Below are 15,831 nucleotides of genomic sequence, written 5' to 3'. Positions count from 1 at the left end.
AACCCCTTTGTTTCTTTCTGGACAATAGAACCAACCAGTCCCCCTCCACCACCATCACCCTCCTCCGGCTAGCAAAACTTGTTCTCACCCTCAATAATTTCTCCTTTGACTCATCACACTTTCTCCAGGTTAAAGGAGTTGCCACGGGGACCTGCACAGGCCCCAGCTGTGCCTGCCTTTTTGTTGGCTACATGGAGCAATCCATGCTACAAGTTTATACAGGCAAAGCCCCTCAACTCTTCTTGTGCTACATCGGTGCTGCCTCATGTATCCATGATGAGCTCATTGTTAGGTATCCGGTACACCACATCCTCGAGACATCTTCTGCCGAGTTAGTCTATGGCGCAACGGGTGAATTCATGACAGCCCCTGAGGACTTAGGGGAGCCCCTGGCGACCACATTGTCCCGATTACACGAGTGTCTAGGCACCCTGGCCCCCACTAAACCTAGACCCCAAGGCCAAACCTGCATTTAGTGACTGTAAATACATGTTTGTTTGGCACAGGGCTCACTGGCCACCTCTACAGCAGCCTTACGAGGGGCCATATCGTGTCCTCAAACACAATGATTCCACCTATGTTTTGGACATTGGTGGCAGGGAAAAGACTTTCACTCTCGACCGGTTGAAACAGGCATTGAACTTTAACCAGCCCATCACTCACCTGACCACATGGCGCAGTGCCCCGATTGCCAGTTCTGGGGGGGAGGGGGGGGGGGGGGCTGGGGGGTGTGTGGAATCGTGTAGCAGCCGTGCCTCAAGCCAATGCAGGAAATGGCTGTTGAACGCAGTGACTGGCATTCCACAGGCCGCTGGCAGAGCGGTTAAACTGGCCAATCTCTGCCGATGGATTGCAGGGGGCCTAATCGGAGCACGGGCATCCGAAGTAACCAACTGGCAACTGGCCCACTCAAGCCACGCCCCGTTGGTGACGCGGCCGAGCTGACTATAAAAGCCAGAGCTGCCACTGAATAAACTGTGTCGAATACACTCGACTGGAGTGTGTGTCTTTCTTCTCCTGCAGGTTTGAGCTACAGCCTTAGGAGTATCACTGAGAGCTATAACCTAGCAAATGTCAATTTTTTCTTGAATTCCATATTTTAACCTGTTGTATCACGTTTATGTTCCTGGTTCTGTACAGAATTCTCTCTTATCAAATGTGTTATTAATAGTAGTGAATTTCATTGTTAAAATATACTTAACCACAATATTTCTGGCTTTTTAATACAAAAATCCAACATTTGTATAGTACCTTTGATGTATGACACAACAAGGCGACTGATGACAAATGTGAATGATAAAGTATGGAACAAGTGATTCACAAGAATAATTGAAAAGTGGTCAAAAAAGTGTACTTTTATGGAGCAAGGAGAGGTCCAAGGGATTAGGTGTGGATTTTCAGAGATACCGCCGTCGCAGCGCCACGCCGCCTGAGGTGCGGCACCAGCCGCACGGGCATTTCCCACTTCGGCCGTCACCCGTCACTCACGCCTGCCTTCCTGGCTCATGAATTGCTCTCGGTTCTGGGGGTGGGGGTGGGGGGGGGGGGGGGGCGGTGCAAGGGCGCTCCAGGTCTTTGGAGCTGTTGAAAATACTGCACAAACGGACAGATGCACATCGGAAAGGTAGAAACAAAGGCCTTTTTGGAGAAAGAAGGGGCATAAACAGGAGAATTTTAAATTAATTATACTGGAGGAGAGTAATCTGCAAGGGCAGCACTGAAAGATAATCAAAATTAAATGCAAAACTAAATAAAGTCAGCAGATTCATATCATCAGTTTTTATTAGTATTTAGGATGGAGTTTTACATGCCTTCAGATAAACAATGCAAAAATAAATTATTTAGCTGAGAGAGCTAATTTCTTCCAGTTGTGGACATCTCGGTTAAATCCTGACCTCCAGTGATCTGTGTATGTAATTTGGATGTGCTCTTTGCGAGCACTTGGGTTCCTACCATTTGCCTCCACATCACAAAAGCAAGCAGGTTGCAAGGTTAATTGATCATTGTAATTTATTTCTAGTGTGTTGATGAGTGTTAGAATTTGGAGGTAGTTGTTGGGAATGTGGAGAGAATAAAGTATTAGTGTAGGATCAGTGCAGGTGGGTGCTTGACTTGGTGGACCTTTCTCTGTGTTGTACAACCATGGCTATTAAAAGACATAGTTTTAATTTACTTACTTATATTTGGATATTGAATCTTTGGGGGATCTGGCCAAAACATAATGGTCAAACTTTTTTTCTCTGCAATATGATCAGTTTAACTTGCGTGTTATTGATTAGGTTAATAGTTTTCAGAGAATGTTCACAATGGCTGCACTCTCATTTCTCTCATCAGATGGTCTTCTGTGGCTTCATTGTTCAGTACGAGATTCAGATCGATATTTGTGTTACAACTTTGAAGTGAAACATAAAATGTTTCCTCTAATCCTCAGTTCAAACATGACAGCTCATTCGATAATGGGTACATCTTGTTTCTCTCACCATACATCCATACTGGAATGAATATCAGATAGACTGGCACTTAGGCTGATTTCCACCTGATACCATTGGTAAAGAGCTGATGAGGACCATTCATACATTATTAGTTTTTGAACTAACGAGAAAATAAACTCCACAGAAGAAAACACTAATTTCACAAGAAAAGAAGGAATACATGATGGAAAAACGTTTTCGATTATTTTGCAGATGCGCTCAATTAGATTGAACATTATTTTATCTATTCCACTCAAGAAAAGCATGTTATTCAAAGAGATTGCTAATGCACATTTTTATGATTTTAAAACACAAAAATCTTGAGGTTAACTCAACTCCAGATATTTAATGGTTTGGGATACTATGAAAGCCTCTTTACGTGGCCAAATTATTGCCTGTACAGCTAATAAAAATAAAAAGGCTAGGGAAGAAAGATTGGACTTGATCATCTGATCAAATGTAGACCTACATTTGCCCAAAAATAGAGATCCGGAACTATTTAGAAGAACTGAACTAAAAACTAAATTTGATTTATTTTCCATGCACCCGATCGAACAACAGATATGAAGAATCAAAAGCCAATTTTACGTTCATGGAGAAAAGTCCAGTAAACTGCTGGCTATCCAATTGAAAGCCATGTTGGTTAATGAGAAAATTAACAAGATACATCTTCCTGATGGTACAAAAACTATCGATCATTCTAAAATAAACAAGGGTTTGAGGAATTTATACTCTAAACTTAACTGTTCTGTATTTAATAATGAATATGATTTGATTTGATGAATGATTTTTTTAGATCATTTAAATATACCAACAATATCTCAGGAATACAAAGAATGCTTGAATGGTCCAATAACACAAGAGGAATTGCAAAACGCAATATCTTCGTAACAACTAGGTAAAGCTCCAGGCCCAGATGGATATCCAGCGAGTTTTACAAAACATTTTCCAAACAACTTGTCCCACATCTAATCTTGGTATTGAATGACTCTCTTCAGAAGGGAAGCTTCCTCCTTCCTTTAGCGAGGCAGCTATTTCTGTGATTTTAAAAAAGGCAAAGATCCAGAAGAATGTGTGTCCGACAGACCAATTTTTTACTTAATGTGAACATTGTTATCAAAAGTTTTAGTATATCCTTAGATAATATCATACCAGTAATAATTAATTTGGACCAGACAGATTACTGAACATTTTATATTCTCCTTCTACTCATAATTATGAAAGTATTTTATCTTTAGAGGAAGTGTTTGATAGAGTGGAATGGGAATAAATTTAATTTGGTCTGGGTTTTATCCATTGGAGAATTTGGAGTTGGCGTCTGCTGTGCCGAGGAGGGAGGGAGGGAAGAGGATAGGAGGGGAGTGGAAGCCAATGAGCCCGAGGTCTTGCTCCCACCTAGAAGCCTGAGGTTCCACTCCTTGATGCTGGGACGAGGGATTGCTCTGACCACTTGTGGCTGGGAGACAGTGGCATCCAGTTTGAGAGGGAGAGTTGGAGAGAAAAGTCAATGTTGGGTGAATTTTTTTTTCAACCTGTGAGGTCAGTTTAGCTCCAAAAAAAATTTGAGGTAAATGAGGATTTGTTTCTGATATCCTTGCTTATCCAAATTTAAAAAAAAATTGGATAAATGAGGATTTTGGATAAAACATAGTATTTCATTATGTTAAATATAATATATAAATTTAATAGACAAACTTGAGCACTGTCAAATACAAATACAATGCAAAATTTTACAGTTCAGCCATTCAAAATTTTCATTATCAATCAAAAGAGTAAATAACTACTGCAACAAATGATACTTTTCCATTAGTAAAAAATATCTGCAAAATAGTCACACATGTAAATTTACATTCACATTAATTATTTAATGTTTATATACAAAACAATTAATAGGAAACCACTGGACCTAAAAAGATGCATTATGTCAAGCCTGCAATTAATCAAAACATAGAACAATATGGGTATGCAAGACCAATCAGATGTTTTAAAATAATTCAGGTAGCTAAGTCTGTACCTTTGGAGGAGCTTCATCTGATCCTCCAGAATCCCAGGAAACTGTGATCTGTCGTCTCTGCTCCATTCTCATTCGCTCTTCTTGTTGCATTTTTTCTTCTTCTAATATCGTACTGAAAGTGGAAAAATGTATTTTGTCTATTAATTAGTAAATTAAATGCTTAACACTAAGAGTCATTACTGATGACATTTCAGATAATTCAAAAATATACATTTTTGCATTTTTCCAAATATGGGGTGGGGAGATTTGAAGTATTAACAAAACAATTGTGTGGTCTTTTTCTGTATGGGAAAGGCCAGTCTGCCCATTCAGTCAATGTTAGATTACAGACCAATCAATCAACCCCATTTCCCCACCAAGTTCCCACCAAAACACACCCTGATTCTCCAATATCTATCTGCACGAGGTTGACTGGCTACTGTATATGATCTCAACAGCTCCAGCTCCTGCAGCTGTGAATCAGCAGGTTCATCACTGAGTGCTCCAGAAAAACACCTTTGGTCTTTTACAGAATTGTAATCAGTTAAAAATTGGACACCTAACCAATGAATGTGACGTCACAAGAACTTGAGCAGAAGTTTTGGACTGAGAGCCTCTCAAACAAGAATGCAGATCGTGAACAACGTTTTGTAGTGGCGTTATGGCTTTTAAAAGGTTGCGCAAGAAGAGTAAATCCGTTTGATTCACTCTAAAAATCCCTTGTGTGGTTATTTCTTCGTGTCCCCTGTGATTCCAGTGGCCACAATTGGTGACCCTGATGAGACCAAAAACTTATTTTTGGACAAACATGGGACTCTGCAGCCATTGCTGTGAAGCTATCACCTTTCTGGACAGCTGAGCCTGAACTGTGGTTCCAAAAGGCTGAAGCACAATTTCACCTTCGCAAAGTCGAATTGGACACCACTTGTTATTACCATCTTGTCAGTGCCCTGAACCAAGCCATTGCTAAGAGGGTCAGCGACTTCCTACGGGATCCACCACGTACCAGCAAGTATGATGTTTTAAAAACACTTTTATTACATGTATGTGGTACGTCCTGCAGGGAAAGGGCAGCCAAACTACTTCATTTCAATGTGTTGGGAGACCTCACCGCCTCAGAAATAATGGATGAAATGTTGTTCCTGGTAGCTGGCATAAAGTCCAATATGTTATTCGAGCAGCTCTTTTTAGAGCAAATGCCAGATGATTATTAGGCTCTTGTTATTCATATGCTCATTCGAAGACCCAAGGGCTGTAGTGGCGGAGGCAGACCTTCTATGGCTGGCTTAAAAGCACAGCAAGAAAAGACAAGTCTGCACAACCAAGCCTTCTTAGCACATCACTCCCTACAAGCAGGCAACGCCCCAAGACAAGCAAGCAGCCTGTGGACACCTCGTCTTGATGTTATTACCACAGGCATTGGGGAGTAAATGCCCACAAGTGTCTTCCATCCTGCTCATTTGCGGGAAATACCCAGCCCAACCGCCAGTCAGGCTGCGGCGGTAGGCAATAAACCTGCAAGCCTATTGTGTGTATGGGACCAGTTGTCCCAGCAAAAATTTCTGGTGGACACAGGTTCAGAAGTTAGTGTATTTCCACCCACCAGTTTTGACACATGCCATACTACGCCAGACCTGCAACTACAAGCAGTTAACAGTTCCAATATTCCGACCTTTGGCACCAGGAAGAAGAATGTCAAGTTCGAGAATCATCTCTACACTTGGCCACTTATTAAAGCAGCAGTATCCTGACCTTTGCTGGGTGCAGATTTTCTTTGGGCTCATTCATTCCTTGACAGCTTAAAAGGGTGTCGGCTAATAGATGGAACTACTTTTCAGTCTATACCTCTGACAGATGCCTATACCCCTGCTCTGCGTCTTCAAACATTAGGTAAACCAGTAGGTGAATTCTCCAAGCTGTTGGAAGATTTCCCTGAGATTACTACTCTACAATTTTGTGTCTCCACTGCAAAGCATGGTGTTAATCATTGCATTTGTATTAAGGGCCCTCCTATCCATGTTAAAGTGTGCTGCTTGCCTCCAGAGAAGCTGCGCTTAGCTTAGTAAGAGTTTGTCAAGATGGAGGAACTAGGCATAATTTGTAGGTCTGACAGTCGCTGGGCATCTCCATTACATATAGTCCTGAAACACAATGGAGGTTGGTGACCTTGTGGAGATTACAGGCGGATTAATGACGCCATCATCCCAGATCGTTATCTGATACTTCATGTTCAGGATTTCTTGGGTAATTTGCATGGAGCGAAGATCTTCTCCAAAATAGACTTGGTGCGTGGCAAAGTACCAGTAGAGCCAGAAGACATTCCAAAAACAGCAATAATTACCCCATTTGGGTTGTACAAATTTTTACGAATGCCATTCGGATCAAAGCATGCTGCTCAATCATTTCAACTAGTGATGGATAGTTTAGGATGTGGTATGACCAATGTCTTCATTTACCTCAATGACATTTTAGTGGCCAGTGGGACTAAGGAAGAACATTTGGAACATCTTCGCACACTTTTTATTCATCTTCACAAGTTTGGACTGACCATCAATCCAGATAAATGCATTTTTGGACAAGAAACTATTGATTTCTTGGGGAATAGGATTACTCAGGAAGGCGAGACTCTGCTGCCTTCCAAAGTTGAGGCCATTACCAAGTACTCAAGACCTGTTACAGTTAAAAGACTGCAGGAATTCTTGGGAATGGTAAATTTTAACTGTCATTTTCTTCTGGGAGCAGTTCATATCTTGAAGCCTCCTTTTCAATTTACTGTCCAGAAATGCCAGAACCATCCATTGGACTGAAGAGGGAAACAACGCCTTCTTGAAGACGAAAGATTTGCGGACTCATGTCACTGTGCTCAGCTTCCCAGTTTTAAATGTAGCCACCACCCTTTCTACAGATGCTTCCAGTATGGCCGTAGGAGGTGCACTTCATCAATATGTCAACAGGCAATGGAAACCGTTAGCTTTCTTCAGCCGCCATCTTCGTGAAGCAGAGAAGAAATACAGTGGTTTTGAAAAGGAAATTTTGGCCATTTATTTGTCTATTCAACACTTCCATTACTTTTTGGAGGGCAGAGATTTTACTATGTACACCTCCCACAAGCCCTTAACATTTGTGTTTTCCAAGGTCGCTCGACAACAACGGCAATTATCATTCATTTCAGAATCCTCCACAAAAATGCTACATATTTCTGGAAAAGACACTGTAGAAGCTGATGCACTTTCCTGTTCTGCTCCACTCCAGATTTCATCTCTAGATCAAGATACTGACTACACAGTTTTGGCCATGACCCAAGAACATGACCATGAGACGAATGCTTATTGGACTGCAATAACAAACATGCAATTGAAAGATGTCCACCTTGGAGTTAATGGAAAACTACTCTTCTGTGCTATTGATTAGATCAATTGTTCATATTGTTTCAGACAGGCTCGTGTGGCACAGTCTTAAAAAAGGTGTTACATACTTGGCGAGGTCCTGCATTGTCTGCCAAAAGGCAAAAGTTCAGTGGCATACTAAAGCACCACTGCAGTTCTTTCTGACAGTTACTTGGAGTTTTGCTCATGTCTACTTGGACATAATTGGTCTGCTTCCTGTTTCAAGAGCATACTGTTATCTTTTTACAGTAATAGACAGGTTTATGCAGTAGCCTGAGGCCAGGCCTATGGAAGATGCAACTACAGACATTTGTGCTCAGGTGTTGCTCAGTTCTTGGGTGTCTCGTTTTGGTTTATTGACACATGTTACTTCAGATAGAGGATCACAATTTACTTCCTCACTGTGGATGGCCTTGTCTCACTTGCTCGGTACAATAATTCAACATCATCCCCAGGCCAATGGAATAGTGGAAAGATTTCATCGACATCTCAAATCAGCCTTGATGGCTCGGTTAGAGGGCCCAAACTGGGCTGATGAGCTGCCCTGGATATTAATGGGCATTAGAACAACTCCAAATGAGAACCTCCAAGCTTCATCTGTGGAGCTCAAGTATGGCGCACCGTTGATGGTTCCAGGGGAGTTCGTCCCTACCACTCCAACTCCGGTGATGATCCTAAGGAACTGTTGAGCAGGCTAAGTGAGACTGTAGGAAAATTGACCCCATACCACCATTATCACATGGAGAACACTCTTCTTTTGTACCTGAAGACTAAAAAACTGCAAACATGTTTTCGTTCGAAGGGGAACATTTGGTCAACTTTTGCAGAAGCCATATGAAGGACCTTATTGGATACTCATACAAACTAGGTCAACCTGTATTTTGGACATTGGAGGGAAGCCACAAATGTTTCACTATTGACAGGCTTAAACCAGCTCATGTGGACAAGTCTTCCCCACTGCAGCAGCCAACAGTCTGTCACAGAGATCGACAACCTAAAAGACAGACAAACCTTTCTGCTGGTTTTGGGTCGTGGGGTGGGCGTGTAGTGATGCTATGGTGGCACTACAATTCTCAGGAGGCAATGAACCAGCCATGTGACATCAGTGCATGATGATGTCAGTGCATGTCGAGCACGAGATTCTGGCTTTTAAAAGGTTGCACAGGTGAAGAGTAAATCTGTCTGATTCAGTCTAAAAATGCCTTGTGTGGTTATTTCGTCATGTCCACTGTGATTCCAGTGGCCAGTTTCAAATACTACTGCAGCAATATCCAATCACCCATCTCTGTAAATGTCCTATAATTCCTTAATCAGGCTTCCTCCATTTTTGCTTTCGAAAAGAATTTGTGACCGACTTGGTGTTGTAATTACTTACTGAAGTGGATTCAAGTTTTGGTCACAGACATCAATGCTTGAACGTGCAGGATTCCTGCAAAGATGTTCCATCAGTAACAACAGGGAGACTGCATAGGTGCATTTTCATTGCTATTGAAAGGTGGGAATCCCTGTTCTCTGACTACTCAAAGTTCAGAAGTATTTGGGATGATTCATTGAGAGCACAAGGAAATCATGTGTAAACGGCAAAAGGAGCACACACTCTCATAAATCACGCATGACTTGTTCCATCTTTAAATTTAGACATACGCATGGCAACAGGTTAATGGGATGTGAATTGGGTGGTATGGACTTGTGGGCCGAAATGGCTTGTTACTGTGCTGCGTACAGACATGGGGAGAACATACAAACTCCTTACAGACAGCACTGAATTCGAACCCAAGTCACTGCATTAACTGCTACGCTAACGCTGGAAAAGCCTACAGTTGCATTGGCCACGTTTATCAATACATTCCACACCAAAAATCTCCAAATGTCAAAATTATTAAAATAAATGTCTTTTAAAAGCCATGAAACTTAATAGATGTTAAGATTTTAACCATTTATAATTCATCCATTGCTGCCAAAAATGAAATTCATTGTCATAATCATACAGCAGCTTGGTAGGAAACTTGGCAAAATCTATTCAAGTCCTACTTATTAATTGTAATAAGAACCAAATTTCATGGATGACATCAGGGAAGGTGTTAATGAATTGTGAAGCAATGAAAAGCTTTAAATCCCCTTGTTCATGTTAAATGGCATGGAGCACTAGAATACATTCAACAAAAGTAACAAGAACACAAGAAGGGCGACAGGGTTAGCACAATGCTGTTACAGCATTAGTGACCGGAACTTGGCTTCAAATCCTGTGCTGTCTGTAGTAAGTAGTTTGTATGTTCTCCTCATGTCTGCATGGGTTTCCTCTGGGTGCTCTGGTTTCCCCCCATCATCCGAAAATGTACCGGGGATTGTAAGTTTATTAGGATATTTGGGTTGAAAGGGCCCATTACCGTGTTGCATGTCTACATTTAAATTTATATTTAACACAATTACTCAGCGACAAGTTACGGTGACAACATTGAAACCTCTGATACTAAAATTCATCTGTGGGAGATGCAGCATTCCAGGAATATCTTGGTACATATTCCCACTGTGAAATCAGCCAAGTTTCTTGTCTGTCATCACAAAGGAAAAAAAAAACAACCGTGGAGCTGACAAAGGATTTTTATATTTAAATTTAGACCTATACCATGGTAACTGGTCCTTCTGGATGAGACCATACAGCCAAATACTCCAATTAACCTAGAACGTCTGTGAGGTAACCCATTGTATGTATATATTTATCTGTCTGGGCACACCCATTGGCCAACTGTACCTGTGGTCCCTCCCACAGGCTCCTGAATAAAGGTGACTCTCCCTCAGCCCCCTTTTCAGTTTGGGACAGATGACCAGCAGGGATGTACCTTCATTCTATTGCAAATAAAAGCCTATCAGTTTTGCTCAACTTCAGTCTTTTGAGACATTGGTGATGGATTACTTTTATTTGCAATAGTTTTGACAAAGGAGTAGATCCTGAAGCCAGAGAAACTGGAAATCAACCCTCAATCGCCCGAGGTATCTACCAACTTTGAACTCTAGCTGTGCTATCTTGAAGCATTCCTGCAGGCATCATCAACCATTCTTCAGTTGGAGAACGACAAACTACAGGTACTGCACTCCCAAGTCGGGTCCCTGGTGTACTCAATAATCATGGACGTTGTGTTGCATCCAGAGGCAATGGACATATTGAAATGCCAGTACCTGAGAAAGGACAACGCCAGACTCCTCCTAGTGACCCGAAAGTAGCAGCCCAGGGAGTCAAACGCCGAGCCCTACGAACCTTCAGATGGGCCTGTAAATGCAAGGCCGTCGCAGCTGCTGTGTACACAGAAGACCTGATTAGGACTATCTATGTCTTAGACATCGCTCAATTACAGGGCCTTCATTGGAGTGGAAGTTCAGCGGCTCCTCAACAAAGGCATAATTGAGGCCAGCACCAGTCGTTGGAAAGCACAAATGGTGGCAGTGAGGAATGGGGAGAAAAGCAGAATGGTCATCAACTACAGTCAGACCATTAACAGGTATGCACAACTGGATGTATATCCAACATGATGAACCAAATCGCACAATATCAGCTTCCTATCTGCCCGGAGGATTGCCAAGATATTGGTTTCGAGATGGATGGCCATCTCTATCATTTCATGAGGGTCCCCTTCAGCGTCTCCAAAAGGGTCTCAGTCTTCTAACGCGAATTGGACCACGTGGTAGATCAGTACCAGCTGCAGGCCACATTTCTGTACCTTGACAACATCACCATCTGCGGTCATGACCTGCAGGACCATGACACCAATCTTCAAAAATTCCTCCAAACCCCTTAACTTCATCAGCAATAAGGGTAATTGTATATTTCGCATCACCTGCCTTGCCATCCTTGGCTGTGTCGTTGAGAATGAAGTCATTGGTCCCAATCTTGGCCACATGCACCCACTCCCCCACAGTCTCAAGGGCCTGAAAAGGTGCTGGGCTTCTTTCCTTATTATGCCCAGTGGGTCCCCAACTATGAGGACAAGGCCCACCTTCTCGTTAAATCCACCTCTTTTCCCCTAACACCAGAGACCCGTGCAGCCTTCAGTCACACCAAGGCAGACATCGTCAAAGCCACGATGAATCCATCCCATTACAGGTGCAGAAGGATGCGTCAGACTTCTCTCTGGCTGCCATACTTAACCAGGTGGGCAGAGCAGTCGTTTTCTTTCCCTGCACTCCTCTGTCAAAAAAGAGTGTCGAAATTCGACATTCCTCTGTCGAGAAGGAGGCCCAAGCCATCGTCGAGGCATTTTGGCATTGGAGACACTACCTGGCTGGGAAATGATCTACCTTGCTAACCAACCAACGTGTAGCCGCGTTCTTGTTCAACAATCAGCAGCGAGGTAAAATCAAGAACGACAAGATATTTTCCACCTACAGTTATGATATCTTGTACTGGCCCAGGAAACTCAATCCCGCCGAACCTGTGCCCAGTGCATAAATCAGCCGCTTACAAGCCCCTCACAAAGATTTCTGCCACTCCGGAGTCACCGGGTTCTTTCACTTCATCAAGATCACAAGACAAAGGAACAGAAACAGGCCACTACATCGAGTCTGTTCTGTAATTCTACACTAGTTCCAATTTCTAGCCTTTTCCCCAAATCCCTTGATGCCCTCACTAATGAGATACTTGTCTATTTCTTGTTTAAATACTCCCAGTGATCTGGCTTCCACTGCTGTATGCGGCAGGGAGTTCCACAGATCCACGACCCTCTGGCTAAAGTTCTTCCTCATCTCTGTTTTATATGGATAACCTCTAATTTTCAGATTATGACTCCTTGTCCTCGATTCACCACGCTCCTCGCACGTTAGCCTGTGCATTTCTGGGAATCATCCTAGTAAATCGCCTCTGCACCCTCTCCAACATCATATCCTTTCTAAGGGGCCCAAAGCCCGCAACCTGCCTTACTCCATTGAAGAGATCAGGTTGATGACCAAAAACTGCCAGGTCTGCGCTGAGTGTAAATCACACTTCTACCAGACAGACTGAGTACAGTTGATAAAGGCCACCTGTCCCTTTGAAAGGCCAAGTGCCAACTTGAAAGGACCCCTCCCTTCTTCGGACTGCATTGTGTACTTCCTCAATGTCATTGATATGTACTCCCATTATTCGTTCACCATTCCCTGCACCAACATGACAGCTGCCACAGACATCAAGGCCCTACGCAGTCTCTTCACCATGTTTGGCTTTACCAGCTATATTCATTGAGACTGGGGAGGGGTGGGGGGAGGGCCTCCTTTATGAGCGATGAGCTGCGCCAGAACATGCTGACCGGAGGTATCGCCATGAGCAGAACTACCAGCTTCAACCCCCAGGGGAACGGGCAGGTGGAAATGGAGAATGCTATGGTCTGGAAGGTTGTCCTCCTAGCCCTACAGTCTAGGGGGTCTCCCAGTCTCCTGCTGGCAAGAGGTCCTTCCTGAGGTGCTCCATTCCATCAGGTCCCTTCTATGTATGGCCTCCAATGCCACAGGGCTGGTCCTACTCCAGAAACATGTGAGGAGTTGTAAATCTGACCCACTGGTTGAAAGGGTTCACCTCCTCCTCCACGTCAACCCCCAATACCCCTGATGGGCATGAAGACACTGTCTCTGTTAGGGACCTGGCACCCTCAGTGACTTCAGAGACCACCACTGATCACCCCACACCCCTCGCCACTCACGATGCACCAGGGTCATGGCACATTACCTTACCCCCAACAAATGATGCACCAGACTTGTCGCTGTGCACCCATTAGCTTAATGCTGATTACATACAGGTGCCCCATACTGTCCAGGACCCCACTGCTGTGCCGCAGTCACAGCCGATACTACAATGGTCTCAGCGGAAAACCAAACCGCCCGAAAGACTTAATTTGTAATTGTATCATCAACACTTCACTCTGTCGGACTCTTTTTAAAAGAACAAGGGGTGAATGTGGTAAACCACTGTATGTATTTATTTATCTGCCTGGGCACACCCATTGGCCGACTGTACCTGTGGCCCCCCCAACAAGCTCCTGAATAAAGGTGACAGCCCCTCAGTCTCCTTCTCAGTTCGGGACAGTCAACCAGCAGGGATGTGCTTTCATTCTATTATGAATAGAAGTCTATCAGTCTTTTGAGACATTGATGGTGCACCAGTCTGAACATTTTGAAAGAAATGATCTCCATTTTCATGAATTATGATACAAAGTTGCACTTTTTAAAAACAGCATTTTCATCAAGCTTCATTCAGTATCAGAGGGACTCCACTTGGATGATTTTTATCCATGGCATAACTTACTATTCAAAGACATGATTCACAACATTAGGGTATGATTTTATCAAATTGAAATATCCAAAACAGAAGTTACTTTAACAAAATTTGTTTCAAATATGAAGCTGTGCATTGGTTAAAAAAGTATTCTGTTGTGAATATCAACAAACTCAAACCACACTCTCAATTCTGCAACACAAACATAACTCAATCCTCATGATAGTTATAATCCAGATGTTTAGCCAAATGCAATGACTCTGGTTTAACAGGTGTAAAGTCATGAGATGCAGCATAAAAAATAAATGCAAGTAAACTACCGTTTATCCCAGCCTTCCAAGATGTGGGATGTTTGTGACGGAATTGTGTTATTATAAATCTTTAGTTATAAAATATATATTTTAGTGGAGTTATTTTTGTGGGTTTGGAGACAGGGACACACACAATTACACTTTGAAAATGGCTTCTCTCTCTGAGTCGTAATGTCTGTTAAGCAGCCTTAATAAAACTGGAAGTGTCTGTTCATTGAAATATCTCGGACAATGGAGTTGCTTAAGGAGGACATCTAAATAAACAAAAAACTCTTTGCTTGTAAACCTATGTTGTTCAAATAGAAACTCAGGTGGCAGCTCAGGAAGCTGTACTGCTGGCTGGTCAGCAGACATTTTGGAGGCATTGGCTCATAAAACTTTTGGAATTTAAACTTTATAAGACAGGAATGATGTCATGTGGTAAAGACACTTCAAGTCAGAAAGTATTTTTGAATATTTCAAAACTAATTTCAAATTGAACCCAGAAGACACCTTAACTATCCTGAAGGTAACACAAGATTGAAGAAGGTGCTTGACCTTTGTCTTGTAAGCCACACAGGATTGAAATGCTGTCACAGAAGGCTGCTTGAAAAGTGGCCTTGAAGAAAATAGATTAATTAATTGTCATGACAAGGCAGGGCAAAATAAAATGCAGACAGTGACTAATTATTGAGAGGAAAGGTTGAGCCATGTCAAAAGGGAGTAGATTTTGTTTAATCCTCTGAGTAATAAGTCTCCAAGGCAATTAACAAAACATAACCTGAGATACCTCAATTGCAAACTATCCCTTTACAACGTGACAAACAAATAACATTTTAAAATATTTGGATCCACTGCATCAATGGATTGCCTGTTTATAAGACACTGGTGAAATCGCATTTGGAGTGCTGTGAGCAGTTTTGGGCTCCTCATTTAAGAAAGGATTTGTTGACGTTAGAGAGGGTTCAGAGGAGGTTCACAGGATGATTCCGGGAATGAAAGTGGTATCAAATGAGGAGCATTTGACAGCTCTTGGCCTGTCCTCATTGGAATTCAGGAGAATGAGGGGGTGGATCACACTGAACCATTTCAAATGTTGAAAGGCATGGACAGAGTACATGCAGAAAGGATGTTTTCCAAGGTGGGAGGGTCTAGGACAAAAGGGCACAACTTCAAGATAGAGAAGAATAGAGATGCGGAGGAATTTCTTTAGCCAGAGGGTGATAAACCTGTAGAATTTGTTACCACAGGCTGTTGTGGAGGCCAAGTCATTGGGTGTATTTAAGGCAGAGATTAATAGGTTCTTGATTAGCCAGGGCATCAAAGGTGATGGGGAGAAGGCTGGGCAGTAGGGCTGAGTGGGAAAATCGATCACCTCATGATTATATGGTGGGGCAGACTAGATGGGCCGAATAGCCTATTTCTGCTCCAATGGCTCATGGTCTCAAGTCAT

The 15,831-nt window shown here is 42.7% G+C and overlaps 1 protein-coding gene across 12 annotated transcripts in view; it reads right to left on the bottom strand.

The window, feature by feature from the left end:
- The window catches only part of LOC138755765 (focal adhesion kinase 1), a 457,595-nt gene that overhangs the window by 47,280 nt on the left and 394,484 nt on the right, over positions 1-15,831 (bottom strand). For all 12 annotated transcript variants that reach the window (XM_069922333.1, XM_069922329.1, XM_069922332.1 and 9 more), the window contains one exon: positions 4,486-4,597. In XM_069922333.1, the coding sequence (XP_069778434.1) occupies positions 4,486-4,597 (112 nt within the window). The remainder of the gene's footprint in view (positions 1-4,485; positions 4,598-15,831) is intronic.

The sequence above is a fragment of the Narcine bancroftii genome, chromosome 2 (assembly GCF_036971445.1).
Source record: "Narcine bancroftii isolate sNarBan1 chromosome 2, sNarBan1.hap1, whole genome shotgun sequence".
NCBI classification, from domain to species: Eukaryota; Metazoa; Chordata; class Chondrichthyes; order Torpediniformes; family Narcinidae; genus Narcine; species Narcine bancroftii.
Note: the sequence above shows the minus strand (reverse complement) of the source record. Positions and strands in the feature narration are given on the sequence as shown.